At 36.4% G+C, this 19101-nt stretch overlaps 4 protein-coding genes across 10 annotated transcripts in view; 2 read left to right on the top strand and 2 right to left on the bottom strand.

Annotated features, from left to right (window-relative positions):
- Positions 1-1737, bottom strand: part of cep104 (centrosomal protein 104) — a 34436-nt gene extending 32699 nt beyond the window's left edge. For 2 of the 4 annotated variants that reach the window (XR_009272428.1, XM_058784252.1), the window contains exons 1-4: positions 1452-1736; positions 720-846; positions 354-527; positions 76-214 (exon numbers count right to left, since the gene is read on the bottom strand). Coding sequence is in view for 3 of the 4 variants with exons in the window: in XM_058784252.1 (XP_058640235.1) it covers positions 76-214; positions 354-527; positions 720-846; positions 1452-1566 (555 nt within the window). In the remaining variant the exon portion in view is untranslated. Of the gene's footprint in view, positions 1-75; positions 215-353; positions 528-719; positions 847-1451 lie in introns of all 4 variants that reach the window. The other 2 variants (XM_058784253.1, XM_058784251.1) reach the window with 2 other exon arrangements.
- Positions 1738-2087: 350 nt separating this feature from the next.
- On the top strand, positions 2088-11984 carry lrrc47 (leucine rich repeat containing 47). The gene is made up of 7 exons (XM_058784254.1): positions 2088-2895; positions 3676-4143; positions 4255-4371; positions 9022-9137; positions 9738-9840; positions 10502-10591; positions 11616-11984. Exons 1-7 carry the CDS (start codon positions 2314-2316, stop codon positions 11835-11837), a joined length of 1698 nt encoding a protein of 565 aa, XP_058640237.1. The 5' UTR covers positions 2088-2313; the 3' UTR covers positions 11838-11984.
- Positions 11985-14091: 2107 nt separating this feature from the next.
- smim1 (small integral membrane protein 1) lies at positions 14092-15495 on the bottom strand. Of its 4 annotated transcripts, XM_058784270.1 has the most exons (4): positions 15430-15495; positions 14962-15081; positions 14466-14540; positions 14092-14331 (listed from the first exon to the last, which is right to left on the bottom strand). In XM_058784270.1, exons 3-4 carry the CDS (start codon positions 14510-14512, stop codon positions 14208-14210), a joined length of 171 nt encoding a protein of 56 aa, XP_058640253.1. In that variant the 5' UTR covers positions 14513-14540; positions 14962-15081; positions 15430-15495; the 3' UTR covers positions 14092-14207. The 4 variants fall into 4 exon arrangements, with proteins under 4 accessions (XP_058640253.1, XP_058640255.1, XP_058640254.1 ...); XM_058784272.1 differs by lacking the exon at positions 14962-15081 and having other exon boundaries at positions 15430-15480; XM_058784271.1 differs by lacking the exon at positions 15430-15495 and having other exon boundaries at positions 14962-15423.
- A 77-nt stretch (positions 15496-15572) lies between these two features.
- mad2l2 (mitotic arrest deficient 2 like 2) lies at positions 15573-18598 on the top strand. The gene is made up of 8 exons (XM_058784267.1): positions 15573-15841; positions 15935-16053; positions 16181-16252; positions 16350-16450; positions 16536-16630; positions 16745-16818; positions 17298-17390; positions 18458-18598. Exons 1-8 carry the CDS (start codon positions 15802-15804, stop codon positions 18494-18496), a joined length of 633 nt encoding a protein of 210 aa, XP_058640250.1. The 5' UTR covers positions 15573-15801; the 3' UTR covers positions 18497-18598.
- The last annotated feature ends 503 nt before the right edge of the window (positions 18599-19101 follow it).

Here is a 19101-nt window from a genome sequence, read left to right as displayed (position 1 = left end):
AGAATGTGATATAACATTGATGTGCCATTACAATAAACAAATCAGCCCTAATTTCCCACATGAATCTGTTTGTACCTGATTGTAGATGTTGTATTGATTAACATGGTTTCTGTGAAAGGTGAGCTTTAAGTAAGACCCAACAGCATCAACATGAACAGACTTGAGCTCTCTGGCTCTGAAACCAGTCTTCTCATTGTCAGAGAGGGACACATACCTAGACAACACATTACAGCCAACACATTTAGTTCAGCAAAAGCATCTTAATGAGATGTGATTAGGTGTTACATATACGTAATCACATTATATGTTGTTAATGACCTGAACAGAGCAGTGATGTTTAGATCTTTCCTTACCCCAATCTGTGGAGATTATGAGTCTTCTGGGGTGAGCTGGACTCAGGCAGTCTATCTCCAATGTGGAACTCGATCTTGGATGGGATCAGGTACTGATGGGCCAGTAGCTGGAGTTTCAGGATGCGACATCTCTCAACCAACTGCAATATGATTTCTTGTGGGAATGGACAGAACCTACACACAATAATTAGAAAAATATTCCTAAAAATGTATTTCACAACTGTAATCTTTGATAAAAGCAACCATAAACAGCTATTAAATAGCTTTGATAATTATAATGAATCAGTTATTCATCTTACAGCTACACTTTGTCTTTTTAACCAAACCTAACTGCATTCTAGCATAAATATTATAAAATTCATTAACCTGGTGGATCTCCAGCCATTGACGGTGGGCGCGTGGACCATCAGCTTTTTGGCACTGTAGTTTCCTTCATGACCAGACCAGCTGATCACAGTGAAGCCTATCTTATGAGGCATCCCGTACCTGATCTCTGATGGATATGGGATATGAACAATACAGGATGTTTAATTTCACAAAGCACCAGCACTCCTAACATAAATTATACAGAAGGAACCTGTAATTTGGCAACATTCCTTTACATGAGAGTAATATGTCATTTATGATATATGCTTAGAGTACATAAATATCTCTAGAATCAAACTAGAATAACACAAAAATACTTATTCAAATGAACAATTAATTAACAGCAGCAATGCAAGGTGTATCTATTTAAATTCACATTAAATACACATTACTACCACATTGGTAGCTACTTGTTGTAACACTGTAATTTCAGTGAAGTCTGCACTTAAATATTGCACATGTATTCAGAGGTTTGCTGCGTATTATAAAGAACCTTAGTCATAACCATTATTGTTATGTAAAGTATTTAGCGTTAGCGTGCAATCTGGCTAACTAAACAGTACGTTAACATTACGGATACAACTCCTCCAGCAATAAGGATCTTAATCACAAACCACACGTTAATCAGATAAAGCTCAGAATCACTCATTCTTAGAGTAGTACTAATATTCACTATTTGGCAGATACAATTTCGATAAATAAGTTGTTTACCCAGATACAGCAGTTGCCTACCTTTATCTCCATAACCACCGTTTGACAACTGAATCGTGTGCGCATGCGCGAGTCTTTCGTTTGTTCTTGAAAGAATCCGGTGTTTTTGAATGAATCTTTTACGTGAGCGAATCATTTTCGTTCACTTCCGTATACTGACTCTTGTTCACTTCTATGTGCAGTACTTTTGTTCACTTAAGTCTATCCTGGTTGAAGTACGTGTCTCCCATGTTTAATAATATAATTTTGTTATTGATTTATTACCTTTATATAACGTTTTATATTTATATTTCCCTTAATATATTCTATATTCTTTTTTCTATTTAATTCCCAAATTTCTTAATAGTTTATTACATTCTGTTTTCGTATAAGTGTGTATGCCCATAATTCTTTGTTGTTTCTGTTTGTAGTTCCACAGTGGGACATTTTTTTAATTTTACAACCTTTCATCACGTTGAATTTTATATTTATTCTATATTTTCTATATTTATTTTTATATGTATGTGTTATACAAATTGAATAAATATATTATATATGTTATTCTATTAACAAAATGTCTATTTCGCCACCTACTGAATCAGTGAAAGAATCTTTTAGATGAACGGATTCAAAAGATTCGAGTCACTTTAGTGAATCAAAAGTCCAGACTCTATCGAAGAAAAAGGGATGCTGGTTCTTGTAGTCCTTTATAATAGCTCTGGTTTGACAAGGGAGAGTTACCCTAAGACAATGTGTAAAATATTACTATTAAAATACGAAATATGAAAATCCTAGATCCGATGGTTAATTAAGTTAATTACATTTTAATAGGAAATAGATTAAAAACCGGCATCTTATTAAACTCTTCCGGGTTGCATCCACGTTCCGGGTTACGTTGGGCAGCATGGCTGAAGGAAACAGCTCACTGAATATTTGGCCTGAAATAGAAAAGGCAGAAAATGAGAACAGGCGTGAGCTGGTGCTTCAGGGTTCAACGGTTGACAAAAAGATCCAGAGCAGCGGTGGACTTCACGCGCGACTTTATTCTCTCTCGCTCCTAAACTACCTGGAGATCAGTCAATGTCCCAGTTTACATGAGATCCACGAGAACATCAGACATCTGTCCCATCTACAGAGTCTGATCCTCTGCAGGAACAAGCTCACTTCAGTCCCAAAAAGCATCGGTGATCTGAAGGCGATCAAAGTCCTGGATTTGTCTGTCAACCAGCTGCAGGCTTTGCCCGAGGAGGTCTGTGCACTGAGCGAGCTCAACACTTTAAATGTCAGCTGCAACAGCATCGCTGCTCTGCCGGATGGTCTGAGCAAGTGTGTGAAGCTCGCCAGCATCAATGTGTCCAAAAACGCACTCTCTCGGCTCCCAGATGACTTATGGTGCTCCAGCCTGGAGCTCCTCAGCAGCATCATTGCATCAGAAAACGCGATAGAGGAGCTGAGCAGTGAGGTTCATAAGCTGCCTGCGCTGAAGGTGCGTTTCATCACAATATCTAATATTCCTACTGTATGTGAATTTAATGTTCAGTGGTTCAATACATACACATTTTAATCAGTTGTGATTTTGAAAGTAAGCACAAAGAGTGTTGGTGGTGTATTATATACTCACAATATATTATTATTATTGTGGGTAGAATGTGTTATTTTTATTCCTATTATCATTATATGGATTTTTTATTATTTGTTTTATTTATTTTTATTTTATTTATTTATTTTTGCTGATAACAGGACTATAATTTATCATTAAAATGTTTGAATTAAATTCAAAATGGAAGCAGTCCAAGCTTAGACTTTTTTGTCCTTTTAATAAGTATAGTGATTAAATATCAATAATATATATATATATATATAAGTAATTCTAAAAAATGTAGATGCTGTATTAAGTACTTAAAATATTACTACAATTCATTATTATTTGTATTATTAGGTCTATCATTTGTAATTTTATTTTATTTTTTAGAAAGAATTGCTAAATGGAAGCATTCCACTATTACAGACTTTTATAACATTTTGAATTTGATATAAACAACGGTTCAGTAAATATCAATTCTAATGATTTGTTTTTTAAGTAATTCAAAAGATTGTAATTGGTGTATTATGTACTCCAAATAAAATATGTTAATAAAATGTATTTTATCTCTGTATAATAATACAGTGATTCAAATACAGAAAATCACTGTGTATTAATATGCATTAATAATATTTGAAAAGCTTTTTAGCATTATCTCATGCATCTCACTCTCTTCTCTCTCAGGTTTTGGATCTCTCCAGCAACAAGCTCCAAGATCTTCCATTTGAGTTGGCTGACTGCCCCAAGCTGAAAGAGACCAACTTTAAAGGGAACAAGCTGAAGGACAAGAGGCTTGAGAAGATGGTGAACGGCTGCCAGACTAAATCAGTCCTAGACTACCTGAGGGTAGGTGGGAGGGGGAAAGGAAAAGGCAAGCAGCAGGATGGAGATGTGAGCGAGAAGCTTGACGGAGGCCGTAACGTCTCAAAGAAGAAAAGCGGTGCAAAGCAGAAAGGCAAAAAAGAGGCAGAGGAAGTGGATGAGCTTAATCGGATGGTTGTGAGAGTTCTGCATGTATCCGAGGCACCCACGGCTGTGACAGTCAAAGTTTCTGCAGGCGTCAAGGATGTTCGTCCATACATTGTGTGCTGCATTGTGAAAGGCATGAACCTCAGACAAGGAAATGCACTCAAGCGATTTCTAGTTGCTCAGGTGACACATAAATAAATGTCTCACCCATCAGAACTCTTGTGTTCTATCTATCTGTCTTTTTTAATTGATTTTATATAAGCTTATATAAATATCAGTGTATTTTGTCTACAGACCAAACTTCACGATGAGATTTGTGCCAAAAGGACGACGGCGACCATCGCAACTCATGACCTTGGCTTGCTGAAGGCACCTCTGTTGTATGACGCCAGACCAGCAGATACACTGAAGGTATGAGAGGAGGTTTATCAAATTTTCGGGTTTCATATGTATACTTGGTATTCTTTTTGTAATAAATCCTCAATTCAACACAATTAAACAGTCTTGCTGTTTCAGTCATAATTGTCCCAGTAGTTTGTTACGTAACTCATCAATCAGAGCATCTCCACTGGTTACATAACAGACAAACAATGCAGGAATGATGAATATTTAATAACCGTTGTCGATACAGTTTTTTTTGAATGGCAGGAATCTGGTTTCAAAGCCACCAGCTGACTAATGACATGGTGAAGTCCCATAATCCTCAGTTTTTAATAATAAATGAACAGTCCTTTTTCTCGCTGTTGTTTCTTTTGTGTTGACAGTGAATTCGGCACCTCTCTAAGAGGCCACAGGCAGTGGGACAATAGGATGTGTTACGTTGCTTCATTCTCATAATTGATGGTTTCATTTACACTGCCGTTCAAGTTTGGGATCAGTAAGATTTTTAATGTTTTTTTAATGGAGTCTCTTATGCTCATCAGGGCTGTATTTATTTGATCAAAAATACAGAAAAAACAGTAATATTGTGAAAAATTATTGCAATTTCTAATGTTGGTTTCCTATTTTAATATACTTTAAAATATAATTTATTTCTGAGTTTTCATCAGCCATTACTCCAGTCTTCAGTGTCACATGATCCTTCAGAAATCATTCTAATATGCTGATTTATTATCAGTGTGGAAACTGTTGTGCTGCTTATTATTTTTTTGGAACCTGTGATACTTCTTTCTTTGATGAATAAAAAGTTAAAAAGAACAGTATTTATTCAAAATAGAGCTCTTTTCTAACAATAATAATAATAATATAAGTCGTTACAATAACTTTATCCGTTTAACACATCCTTGCTGAATAAAAATATTAATTTCTTTTTTTTAAAAAAGAGGAAAAAAAATTACTGATCCCAAACTTTTGAGTAGTAGTGTGTATTTCTTTTTAACTTACTTATCAAAGAATTCTGAAAAGTATCACAGGTCCCAAAAAATAACAACATTGTTCTAACATTGATTATAAATCAGCATATTAGAATGATTTTTGAAGGATCATGTGGCACTGAAGACTGGAGTAAAGATGCTGAAAATTCAGCTTTGCTTCACAGGAATAAATTATAATTAATTAAAATAGAAAACTTATTTTAAATTAAAATAATATTTCACATATAATATTTTCTGTATTTTTGATCAAATAGATGCAGCCCTGATGAGCATAAGAAACATTAAAAATCTTACTGATCCCAAACTTTTGAACAGCAGTGTATATGCCAGAGAACAGACTTAAGTAATAATCTAAGATGCGTTTTATGCTATATTGTGAATATAGTAACAGAAACCTTTTCAGCTGATTATATTCACAATCTAGCACGTCCTCGAGTGTTAATAACAAAAAAAATGAAATTTTTCATTAACTTATTGCTGCCACATAAAAAAAAAAAAAAAACATACCTACTGCAGAGTATATACAGTGGGGCAAAAAAGTATTTAGTCAGCCACCAATTGTGCAAGTTCTCCCACTTAAAAAGATGAGAGAGGCCTGTAATTTTCATCATAGGTATACCTCAACTATGAGAGACAAAATGAGAAAAAAAATCCAGAAAATCACATTGTAGGATTTTTAAAGAATTTATTTGCAAATTATGGTGGAAAATAATTATTTGGTCAATAACAAAATTTCATCTCAATACTTTGTTATATACCCTTTGTTGGCAATGACAGAGGTCAAACGTTTTCTGTAAGTCTTCACAAGGTTTTCACACACTGTTGCTGGTATTTTGGCCCATTCCTCCATGCAGATCTCCTCTAGAGCAGTAATGTTTTGGGGCTGTCGCTGGGCAACACGGACTTTCAACTCCCTCCAAAGATTTTTGATGGGGTTGAGATCTGGAGACTGGCTAGGCCATTCCAGGACCTTGAAATGCTTCTTACGAAGCCACTCCTTCGTTGCCTGGGTGGTGTGTTTGGGATCATTGTCATGCTGAAAGACCCAGCCACGTTTCATCTTCAATGCCCTTGCTGATGGAAGGAGGTTTTCACTCAAAATCTCACGATACATGGCCCCATTCATTCTTTCGTTTACACGGATCAGTTGTTCTGGTCCCTTTGCAGAAAAACAGCCCCAAAGCATGATGTTTCCACCCCCATGCTTCACAGTAGGTATGGTGTTCTTTGGATGCAACTCAGCATTCTTTCTCCTCCAAACACGACAAGTTGAGTTTTTACCAAAAAGTTATATTTTGGTTTCATCTGACCATATGACATTCTCCCAATCCTCTTCTGGATCATCCAAATGCTCTCTAGCAAACTTCAGACGGGCCCGGACATGTACTGGCTTAAGCAGGGAGACACGTCTGGCACTGCAGGATTTGAGTCCCTGGCGGCGCAGTGTATTACTGATGGTAGCCTTTGTTACTTTGGTCCCAGCTCTCTGCAGGTCATTCACTAGGTCCCCCCGTGTGGTTCTGGGATTTATGCTCACAGTTCTTGTGATCATTTTGACCCCACGGGTGAGATCTTCGTGGAGCCCCAGATCGAGGAGATTATCAGTGGTCTTGTATGTCTTCCATTTTCTAATAATTGCTCCCACAGTTGATTTCTTCACACCAAGCTGCTTACCTATTGCAGATTCAGTCTTCCCAGCCTGGTGCAGGTCTACAATTTTGTTTCTGGTGTCCTTTGACAGCTCTTTGGTCTTGGCCATGGTGGAGTTTGGAGTTGGACTGTTTGAGGTTGTGGACAGGTGTCTTTTATACTGATAACGAGATGCCATTAATACAGGTAACGAGTGGAGGACAGAGGAGCCTCTTAAAGAAGTTGTTACAGGTCTGTGAGAGCCAGAAATCTTGCTTGTTTGTAGGTGACCAAATACTTATTTTACAGAGGAATTTACCAATTAATTCTTTAAAAATCCTAAAATGTGATTTTCTGGATTTTTTTTCTTCTCATTTTGTCTCTCATAGTTGAGGTATACCTATGATGAAAATTACAGGCCTCTCTCATCTTTTTAAGTGGGAGAACTTGCACAATTGGTGGCTGACTAAATACTTTTTTGCCCCACTGTGTATGTATGTGTGTATATATATATGTATATACACAGGTGCATCTCAATAAATTAGAATGTCGTGGAAAAGTTCATTTATTTCAGTAATTTAACTCAAATTGTGAAACTCGTGTATTAAATAAATTCAATGCACACAGAATGAAGTAGTTTAAGTCTTTGGTTCTTTTAATTGTGGTGATTTAGGCTCACATTGAACAAAAACCCACCAATTCACTATCTCAACAAATTAGAATTTACTTCATAAGACCAATAAAAAAAAAAAACATTTTTAGTGAATTGTTGGCTTTCTGGAAAGTATGTTCATTTACTGTATACGTACTCAATACTCGGTAGGGACTTCTTTTGCTTTAATTACTGCCTCAATTCGGCATGGTGATCAGTTTGTGGCACTGCTGAGGTGGTATGGAAGCCCAGGTTTCTTTGACAGTGGCCTTCAGCTCATCTTTCTCTATGGGGTTCAGGTCAGGCGAGTTTGCTGGGCAATCAAGCACAGTAACACTATGGTCATTGAACCAGCTTTTGGTACCTTTGGCAGTGTGGGCAGGTGCCAAGTCCTGCTGGAAAATGAAATCAGCATCTCCATAAAGCTTGTCAACAGAAGGAAGCATGAAGTACTCTAAAATGTCCTGGTAGATGGCTGCGTTGACTGTGGACATCAGAAAACACAGTGGACCAACACCAGCAGATGACATGGCAGCCCAAATCATCACTGACTGTGGAAACTTCACACTGGACTTCAAGCAACATGGATTCTGTGCCTCTTCACTCTTCCTCCAGACTCTGGGACCTTGATTTCCAAATGAAATGCAAAATTTACTTTCATCTGAAAAGAGGACTTTGGACCACTGAGCAACAGTCCAGTTCTTTTTCTCCACAGCCCAGGTAAGATTCTTCTGACGTTGTCTCTACTTCAGAAGTGGCTTGGTAGCCCTTTTCCTGAAGATGTCTGAGCGTGATGACTCTTGATGCACTGCACTGACTACAGCTTCAGTTCACTCCTTGTGAAGCTCTCACAAGTGTTTGAATCAGCTTTGCTTGGCAGTATTCTCAAGCTTGTGGTCATCCCTGTTGCTTGTGCACCTTTTCCTACCCAAATTATTCCTTCCAGTCAACTTTGCATTTAATATGCTTTGATACAGCACTCTGTAAACAGCCACACCTTTCAGTAATGACCCTCTGTGACTTACCCTCTTTGTGGAGGGTGTCAATTTTCATCTTCTGGATCATTGCCAAGTCAGCAGTCTTCTCCATTATTGTGGTTTCAAAGAACAAGAGATACCCGAAATTTATACTGTAGGGATGGCCATTTATTGAAATTCAAATGTCAATATTCTAATATTTTGAGATACTGATTTTTGACTTTCATGAGCTGTAAGCTCTAATCATCAAAATTAAAACAAAAAAAACTTTTGAAATGTTTTACTTTACATGCAATGAATCTAAAATATGAAAGTTTCACTTTTTGAAATAACTTACAAGGAAAAAATGTGTGTGTGTGTGTGTATATGTGTATATATGTGTGTGTGTCGTTTTACAACAAAAATTTGATAATATTGTCAATGTGTGTAGATAGTTCCTCTGGGTCGTAAGGAGATGAAGGCAGCTGAACTTCTGAAGATGCTTCAACAGGAAGCAGATGAACAGAGAAAGCAGAAAAAGCGACAAAACGTTTCAGGACTCCACAAGTAAGAAAGTGCATATTAAATACCTGCCTATATAATATTAATAGTGGCAAATATTTAATATTACAGTGACTTGTCTGTCTACAGTAGAGTTTGAAACTGTGGAGGGCACAATCTGTTAAGCAAATGAGTGGTTTTGTGCAAAATCTAACAGTGCAAAAGAGCTAGGTCATGGTCTTCAGTTGCATTGTTTACTATCTACGCCAGGCATCCTCAAATCTGGCCCACGTGATGCACTTTCCTGCAGAGTTTAGCTCTAACCCTAATCAAACACACCTGAGCATGCAATCATTGTCTTAAGGATCATTAGAAAATCACAGACAGGTGAGTTTGATCAGGGTTGGAGCTAAACTCTGCAGCACATTGGCCCTCCAGGGCAAGATTCGAGGAACCCTGATCTACGCCCTTTCTAAGTGATCCGAAAAATATCCCTCATTTGTCAGACACCTATCCTGTTGTTGTGGGTAATTGGTGTAATTTCATCCATGTAATCACACTGACTGCACAGAACACTAAGTACAAATACTGAACTGTGACACAGTGAATTAATTCATTATTCAGCGTTTCATGGACGTATTCCCAACTTTTAATTCTTCAACCCAGATACCTTCAACTCCTTGATGGGAAAGATCTTTACCCCTGCTTGGTTGACGCAGAGGATCATGTGGTCTCTTTCCCACCAATCACAAACAGCGAGAGGACAAAGGTAATCTATGCAAATTAAGTGAAGTATGCAAAGGTTATTTCAGGTCTTGATCATGATAATCAACTCGACTGATTTAATGGCTTCATATGTTTTTTTTTTTTAATTATGTTTATTATTTCTTTATCCAGATGGACATTGAAAGTATGTCATAAAAACAAAATAGGTTACACTTTATTTCGATAGTCCACTTTAGACATTCTACTAACTAGAAGTAACTTTGTAACTACATGTCAACTAATTCTCATTCATTTGCAACTACATGTCTACTAACTCTCAGTAGGGTAGGTTTAGGGTTAGTAGAATAAGTTGACGTACTTGCAAAGTTTCTCATACTCAGTATGTTGTATGTTGTGGACCCATCAAAACAAAGTGTTAGAAGATATTAAGCAGACAGTCTACTAATACTCTAATGACTGCTAGTTGACGTGTAGTTGCAAAGTTACTTACTATTAGTAGAATGTCTAAAGTGGACTATCGAAATAAAGTGTTACCATAAAATATTAAAGCATGTGAAGCAGTGATGTCATATTAATACATTCTTATTAATGCAAATGTTTATTTTATTTTTTATTTTTCACATTTAAAAGAGATTTATTTTTTATTATTATAGTTGGTATTATTTTTGCAAAACAGCATTTTTAGCAAACTTCTGTCTCTGCAGATAAAGAAGTCCACACAAGAGCTGTTTTTAGAGGTGACGAGCTCCACCAGTCTGCAGATCTGTAAAGATGTCATGGACACACTGATAATAGTAAGATATTACTAGTGTTTTATTTTACATGATTTATTTTATATTTTAAAATGTATTTAATTTTGCATTTTGTGTTTATTACATATGAACCAAATTGTATGACAATAGAATCACAACTAAATGATTCCTTTATCAACATCAATCCTGCAGTGTCTGTAGTACTAGAGATGTGTAGGATTGTCCATTTCATGTTTTTGGCTGATTTTTGTTTTCATATTGATTTGTACTAGTATTGCTATGCTGTAAATAATGTATAATATTTTATATGAGCTATCCTACTCTACAGTGAAAGCACTGATTTGAGTCTGCGCTGTAAGAGTGCAGGATCGGATTAGCATTGGTATGCTATTTGACTGCATAGCTTTTGAATGCTGATACGCTGGCTAGTGGAAGAAATGAGCTCATCTTTCTGCACCCACACGGTGTACAGTGTCTCGGAGGCATTGCACCATCACATAATACAAGTGCAATTCAAGAGCGCCTGACTGCTGCTGATTTTATTAGTCAAATTGTTTGTTTGGTTTAATTAATGTTCCTAAAACTTAAAAATCCTTTTTTTGCCATTAGAAAAAAGTACTTGACGTGATGGAAAACCGTGAAATGTGACAAGGAAGATAAAACCAAGGAATTGGTTTAGATTGCAGCTGTGAGATTTCCTCCATGATACAAATGACCTGTTCCACTTTCGCACATTCTTCTTTCACGACAGCTCAAATAACTACTGAATATTTTACTCTAAAAGACACTCTGAATAATCAGTGCCATTAAATCAGTTATTAAGCTGGGTCATTGCTTTCAGTTTATCAGCATTCATTAGCAGTTACTAAGTACCAAGACCATTAAAAAAGGCATCTGTTTTTAGAGTTATCCTCATCCAAAGGCAATTACACAAGTATTTTACATAAGCATTCATGGTGGTTAGTAGCGTTTAGCAAGCTGTGAATATTTACAGTGGAAAACAGCATCCATGTTTATTAGTGTAATATTCATACATTTTCTCTGACTATTCTTGTTTCTATTTCAGAAAATGGCAGAGCTTAATAAATTAACCTTTGATGCAAAGGAGGATGTGGGCTCGGATGAAGAGACGGATGTGATTTCAGTTCGTCCCGCAGAGGACCTGGCCTCCCCTGAGCTGACCGTACTACAAGTGAAGGTCATGGACGTAGATGGAAACCTTAAAGTGGTTTACCCATCAAAAACTGACCTGATGTCCGACGTCAGCAATCTAACTGTCATCCGATAACAAAATTCAGCTGTTGGTTTTCTTTCTAATTTTGTAATTCATTTACCCTGCTTTCCATACAGTTTTCTCTCTCATCAAATTAAAACTGCTATTAATTCAAATTTTGGATTCAATGGTTCTCATTTACACTCCTGTCTTTTGTTTCCACCTTAGTGTACAGATTTGCACTTCTAATATAATTAATGTAAAAGTTATTTTGTCCTTGTCAGTAAAATAAACTTCAATTTTTTTTGTAGACTTTCCCTCTTTTGCTAAATCTCTCGATTGGGTAAGCTATAAAATTATACAGTCGAATCTTTCAATATCAAGTTTACTTCCTTGAGCAGGGTTTTTGACCTCAGGATGACTCTATTGGAACTTTTGACCCTCTGGGTGAAAAACTATCATTAAAACTAGTAGTTGGTCTCACAATTCAGTTTATAGTTAGGTTAGCAGTAACTTTTAAAATGCACATTTTCAGACATGTTTAGTAAAGTGACAGTAGCATTGTTTGCATCCTGTGTTTGTTTGTGCCTGTGGAGCACATGAATGCTCCGGGTTTGGTTACAGATCAGATGACTGGCCTACTCAGGAAATGTAAAGAGGAGGAGAGTAAGTCTGAGCTGTCTATAAGAGATGCAAGCAGGACACTGTCTCTCAGGACAGTCCATCATGCTACATGACATTGACAGTCGTTCATATTGCTCTTATTAAAAATTTATGAAAATGACCCAGAGGAATCACATTTGGGACCACAGGACAAGATGGAAGACTGGATCTAGCAAAACTCTCAACATCCAGGAGAATTTCCATACGTTTGGGACATTTAAGACCTCCAGTCCATCTCTGCCCATCTGTCTGGAGTTGATTGGAAAGAAGGGATCCTACCATTTATCATCAGGATGGAAACTGGCTGGAAATGGAAAAGATCAAACCATCAAACCTCATAAGGTTTTAATGCCGAAGGGGAACGATGGCAGGACTTTGACAAAGAGTAGCTCGCTGCCTCCAATACACAGCCCAAGAATATCCACCATCTCCATGTCTAGTGCAAAAACCTGCGTGTCAAGCTGGGGCGTAGAATGTCAGGAGAAGAAAGCCAATATCTTGTCCACCAGCGTAAGGATGGACAAGGCATTGTTCAGCAGACAAAGGCAGGGATGTCAGCTGATCTTCAATGGACTGGCTGTTTTTAATGACAGTCTGCAGGTTCAAAACCAAGATCTGAGACAGGACAAGATCTCTGGTGTATCAGCAGGGCTGCCACAGGATGGACTTCTGGATGTAGAGCCCAGTAACGTCAGTGCCAAAGACAGAGAAGTAATGACAGAAAGGATGAAGGATTCAGCAAGTGTATCTAAAGACAGACCTGCACAGCCATTCTCTGATTCAGCTATTGAGAAGGAAATGATGGACAGTCAGGAGGATGAGTATTATACTAACCAAAGGATCACGGCATGGATTGTCAAAGTAAATGCAAGCTTGTTTTCTTCATCAAAAGATGAGATTATTGACCAAATGCTAGAAGAGCAGGATGTGGATACTATTAAAATCATCTATGACCAGGACTAATGTCAAATTAATTGCAAACAGTGTAAAATAATGTTCAGTTTTCTTACATTAGTTAATGCATTATGTGTTGTTTTCATTCTTAAAACAATAATAATGTTCAACATGAAAATGACTTGGTATACACTACCATTCCAAATTTTGGGGTTGGTAAGATACTATGCTCACCAAGGCATTTATTTGATCCAAAATACAGTAAAAACAGTAATATTATGGAATATTACTACAATTTTAAATAATTGTTTTTATATTTAGTCCTGTGAAAGAAAAGCTGCATATTTCAGCAGCCTTTTCTCTACAGCATTTCATATTATTATCAATGTTAAAAACTAGTTTAAATGTGTTTACTGTCAATTTTGTTCAATTTAATCCATACTTGCTGAATAAAAATATTGTCTCTAAAAAATTTAATCTGACTGACCCCAAATGTTTGAACCGTAGTGTATGTACAAAGACGGCTAAAAGCGGCTGTAAAAGTGTTGTTCCTTGTTAGTTCATGATAATCCATTAACCAAAAATTAAACCTCACTCTAAAGTGTTTACTGTTAACTTTATTTTATTCTTGGTATAATAGCAAATTATAGGCTATGTATTGCGACCGCTAATGCACTGGTCATTGACATTCAAATAAGAAATTAAATAAAATCTGTTTTTTAAGTATTTTATTTGTTAACACTTGATTAATGTTTAAATAAAAGTCATTTATTCAAAAAAAATAATAAATTTTAAAACACATTTTGGTACTCCTTTGATGGACATAATTCATGTTTCAAATAACAGCCAGTTCCTTAAATAGTCAGTTCTGTCAATATAGTGTCCTCTTCAGCATCGGTAAACGTAGAATCCTGTGATGTATCCAACAATGTATATAACTACCATCACAGTCATTGACACTGTCACTTTCATTGCAATGCCAAGCCGTCCGATGCACAGTCTGTTACAGAGACTATATGGGCACAGATGTGATTGACATGAGTTATTTAATTGACTCCAACCACAACTTCTGAACATAATTTTTTTTTTTTTCTTCTTCTGAACATAATTGATCAGTTATATGAAATATATAGAATAGATTCTCACCCAATCAGTCTGGACTGTGAATGAGGCACTTGCATGTTCATGTCCATTTCCTTTCAGGTCTCTGCTTCTCATCAGCTATAAAGCAAACAAGCATAAAAAGGAGAAACTACTAGCAAACTATTTAAACAAAAGCTTATCCTGCTTCTTTTCACGTCAAGAAAGTGTCTTTGGAGAGCTTAAGGCAGTATTTACTTTCCGGTTATGGACGTTTCTGTCTTGGAAAGTTAATCATTCAGCAATTCCGTAATCCATAATAAAGAAGAGTTAATGAATAAGATAAAGCACTGAAGTCCAGTGTACATAGTATACAGCTGTTCAATTTTGTATTCATATTCAATGTTTCACAGAGTTATAGTTGTTTTTCCCAAATAGCTAAAGTATGTACTGCAGTAACACAGTTACAATCAAGTAAGCTACTGATTAAATGACTATTCTGATGATTTTCCTACTTTATCTGCAAATCTGTCCTGAATCAAAGCATAATTTGAATACTCACATGTTCTCAGGACATCAACTGGTAAGTCAATCAAATCCTTAGCCTCTGACACTCTTATGTATGTCATTTCTAAAGATCAGCGGGTCCATGAGGTCATTCAGGTAAACCTTTGCTCACAGCCTGTCATAAATGAAATCCCTGAACTACATGCTGTGCTAGTTAAATAAAAATAAACTGCTGGTCGGGTCCCCTGAGTTAAACAGGATTTTATTATGTAGGACTAAATGTGAATAAATAATAATTTCATGAATAGCTTTAAATAAATAAATAAATTATATTTTATGAAATCCCTGAAGAAGTGGACACATGTCAGTTAACAGTTTGTTCCGTTCTGTTAATGTTAGTCTATATTTCTCACCTATAGTTTGCTCAGAAATGTGTCATTTATTCGCGCCAAAATAAGTTATTTTACCTGTTGTCATACAGTTTATTTGAGATACTTGGTCTTCTTGCTACCAGCATACTTACTGAAAACAAGTAAATGCAAAATCCAGTTTTTTCTTTAACAGATTAGTGTCATTATGGTTTGTTGTCGCGTTCTTCTTCCGCTCCGGTAGGTGGCAGCAGACGTATAGCCTTATAGCGCTGCTGTTCTCTTACAGATTACAGAAGAAAAGTATAAACATCCTTCGAGAAGTGTTTTATTTAATGTTTGTTTATTTGTGGATGACAGACATTTTCCCGATAATCGGACTGAGTGTATTACAGTAATAGTTTTCTTTCGAACACAACACTCAATCACACGTATTCTGGAGCAACCATGCATGACCGCTGACATTTTATAAACGAGACGCTCCTCTTTTCATTAAAGGTTGTTGCATATATTTTGGCTATTTCAGTATGACCACTCTGACGAGGCAGGATCTTAATTTTGGCCAAGGTAACTTTTAGTTCATTTGTTAATGTAATGCACTGTACAGCTTTCAAATAACGACATTGTGAATATTTTTTTTTATATATTGGTCGTTTTCAGTTGTTGCTGACATTCTGTGTGAGTTTTTGGAAGTGGCCATTCACCTCATCCTATATGTCAGAGAGATTTATCCATCTGGTATTTTTCAGAAAAGGAAGAAATACAACGTGCCTGTGCAGGTAATGTTTTTAAGATTGATGGCAGTACGAATTAGCACTGCTTTGGTAATTCATCATGCAATGGGAAAAGAGAAATAGACAGAAAATGTTGCTGAAGGTATTTGACCACTTCTATTTAATTTGACAGATGTCATGTCATCCTGAGTTAAATCAGTACATTCAAGACACGCTCCATTGTGTCAAGCCACTGATAGAGAAGGTGAGGTTTTTGATTAAAAACAGGGTAACCAATATGATTAGAATGGTTTCCATCTGAACAGTGCATAATTAAGACTTGTTTTGTGCTCTTTGTGCAGAATGAGGCTGAGAAGGTTGTAGTGGTGATCATGGATAAAGAGCACCATCCAGTGGAGAGATTTGTGTTTGAGATCTCACAGCCGCCTCTGCTGTCCATCAGGTGAGTGACAGTGGATTTAGTGTTTTAAAATCCAGGTGAAAGTTATGCATTTTTCTGAAGTGTGTGTTGGGTTTTGCTGTGTCAGCTCAGAGACTCTGCTGTCTCATGTGGAGCAACTGCTGAGAGCGATGATCTTAAAAATCAGCGTATGTGATGCTGTTCTAGACAACAATCCTCCAGGTAGGAGCTCAGATATTACCACAAAACGATCGATTCCAGTAATTGAGCTCACACTTATTAAACAAAGTTTTAATAGATTTACATTTAAATTATGGATTTTCTTCCACTCTGCAGGATGCACATTCACAGTGCTGGTACACACCAGGGAAGCTGCCACAAGAAACATGGAGAAAGTTCAGGTCATCAAGGTGTGTTAAAGCAGCTGTATGTTTTAAACCATATAATATATATATATATATTTATTTTTTTATTATCTTGTCTTTAGTTCACTCTGTTGACTTGATATCTAAGTGAACTGCTGGGAAACCTGAAACAAAAAAATTATTCTGCACAAAAAATGCTTTACATGCAAACCTGATGTGAACTCTTATATAATTCCTTCTATTGTTTTCACGCTTCCTGTACCCTCGGCTAGATAATATGCATGGACTTGCACTATAGGGTTTCATTTATTGTATTCAGTTTGCTCCTTCACCTTAAAGAGATAGGTCACAAAAAATAAAATTTCTGTCATCATTTACTCACCCTCATGTCATTCCAAACCTGTATGACTGTATTACTTCTGTGGAACATAAAAGGAGATATTTTGAGAAATATCTCGGTGTTTGGTGACCAAGTCAGAAAATATTAAATTCACATTCTTGTCTGTTTTGTGTATATTTAATAGGATTTTCCATGGATTGTAGCAGATGAGCAGGAAGTTCACATGGAAGAAGCAAAACTCATTCCTCTCAAAACGATGACTTCTGATATCCTCAAGGTGAGACATTCACAGCTCTTCTGTACAGAGAGTCAGATTTCATTGATTCAACTAAAGCACAAATTCTCTAGGATCATTCTCAAATCATGCTGCAGAACAGGATCATCAAGTTTGACACAAACTTGTCAATGTGAAAGAGGAACTAAATACTGACATTCTGACATTCATGTTAATCACATCGCAACAGGCCAAAAAAGGCCATCATCAAGTTCAAGTTCAAGTTGGGCTTTATTGTCATTCTGCTACATGTGTGGACATATAGTGGAACGAAATGTCGTGTCTCGCAGGACCACGGTGCTACATACTAGTTAGACATGAGATACACATACAGCAATGCAAATATAGGAAAAAACAAAAAACACAATAGGGCTATACAACAGTTTAACCATCTGACTATACATATACTATAAATACTATAACTACTATACCTAGTTGACTACACGTACACAAACTGAGACTGTACAAGAACTTTACATAAATACTGTACATGAAATAGTGCTAAAGAGATATTTGTACATGAAATTGTGCAGGGAATATATATTTTTTACATTAAATTGTTCAGAAGAGAGATTTTGTGGGAAGCAGCGCATAGTGCAAAAGAGTTAGTAGTGCAATGCTCCAGTAAACATTATTTTGTAGTGCAATATTCAAGTAAACATATATTATCTTATTGAGTCTTTGTTGCAGGGAGTGTTTATAGAAAGTGTCTAGTGTGCATATAGTGGGACGAGTGCGTTACTACAGGTGGTTTGTATAGCCCACTCACCTGTGTGTAGCACACCCAGAATTGCACTTAGGAGAAATTTGTCAATAGTTATTTATAGTTGGGGGGCTGAGGTGTTCATGGTTTCAGAGCGGGGACAGAGAGATTGGGAGTTAAGAGCTCTCACAGCCTGGGGAAAGAAGCTGTTGAGCAATCTGACAGAACGAGCTTTGATACTCCGGTACCTTTTTCCTGATAGCAACATGACAATATGTTCTCGAAAAAAAGGGAAGTCACATGTTTTCATTAAGCTTGTATTGCAACATTATCACATAACGTTTTTTTTCTATCTGCCTTTAAACAGATGCAGCTCTATGTAGAAGAAAGAACACTGAAAACTTGATGCTCTGCAAACACACGAAACCATCTGTAGGTGTTTAGCATAGGAAGCACCTTTTTTTTTTTTTTTTTTTTTAAGTTAACAACAAACTTATTTATAAGTTACGTTAGGATAACATAGCAGAAGTATATTGAACTGGACTGTGCATTTTATTAAGTAAGTAGAACTATCAGTATATCTGTATCTTTTGCCTTTGTTTTATTTTTATCACGTTTTTGCTCAAGGTATGTCATTTTTTGAAGTTGTCCTGTTTTATTTTTAATACAATTTTGTGATCTTTCACTGCTCATTTCTACCTCTGTCGTGACTCCAAATACATGTATACAAAATAAGATGTGGAAGTATTGTTTATTATTAGTTCATGATAATGAAAGCATCAACTAATGTTAACAAACTGAACCTCATTTTAATGTGTTTGCCCTGATAAATTCAAAGCCTGTGTCCCAATGTGCATACTATCCATCCTAAATTCTATGTGATATTAGTAATTTTCAATGCTATTTAGGGCAGATAGGGTGGATAGTATGCACATTGGGACGCAGGGAAAGACAATCAGAAGTGTAATTCTGATTTATTGGTTTAATTATACATTTTTAATTCACAAACAT

Source organism: Onychostoma macrolepis, chromosome 08 (genome assembly GCF_012432095.1).
Source record: "Onychostoma macrolepis isolate SWU-2019 chromosome 08, ASM1243209v1, whole genome shotgun sequence".
Taxonomy (NCBI): Eukaryota; Metazoa; Chordata; class Actinopteri; order Cypriniformes; family Cyprinidae; genus Onychostoma; species Onychostoma macrolepis.
Note: the sequence above shows the minus strand (reverse complement) of the source record. Positions and strands in the feature narration are given on the sequence as shown.

Excerpts from the sequence above, each read along its gene's own strand:
- smim1 (XM_058784270.1), bottom strand. The coding sequence starts at position 14,512 with ATGGACATGAACATGCAAGTGCCTCATTCACAGTCCAGACTGATTGG. Across the intron at positions 14,332-14,465 it reads TCACAGTCCAGACTGATTGG|TCTCTGTAACAGACTGTGCA; the intron begins GTGAGAATCTAT and ends GTGCCCATATAG.
- mad2l2 (XM_058784267.1), top strand. The coding sequence starts at position 15,802 with ATGACCACTCTGACGAGGCAGGATCTTAATTTTGGCCAAG. Across the intron at positions 16,253-16,349 it reads TCAAGCCACTGATAGAGAAG|AATGAGGCTGAGAAGGTTGT; the intron begins GTGAGGTTTTTG and ends CTCTTTGTGCAG. Across the intron at positions 16,819-17,297 it reads AGAAAGTTCAGGTCATCAAG|GATTTTCCATGGATTGTAGC; the intron begins GTGTGTTAAAGC and ends TATATTTAATAG.
- lrrc47 (XM_058784254.1), top strand. The coding sequence starts at position 2,314 with ATGGCTGAAGGAAACAGCTCACTGAATATTTGGCCTGAAATAGAAAAG. Across the intron at positions 4,372-9,021 it reads GACCAGCAGATACACTGAAG|ATAGTTCCTCTGGGTCGTAA; the intron begins GTATGAGAGGAG and ends CAATGTGTGTAG. Across the intron at positions 9,138-9,737 it reads AACGTTTCAGGACTCCACAA|ATACCTTCAACTCCTTGATG; the intron begins GTAAGAAAGTGC and ends TCTTCAACCCAG.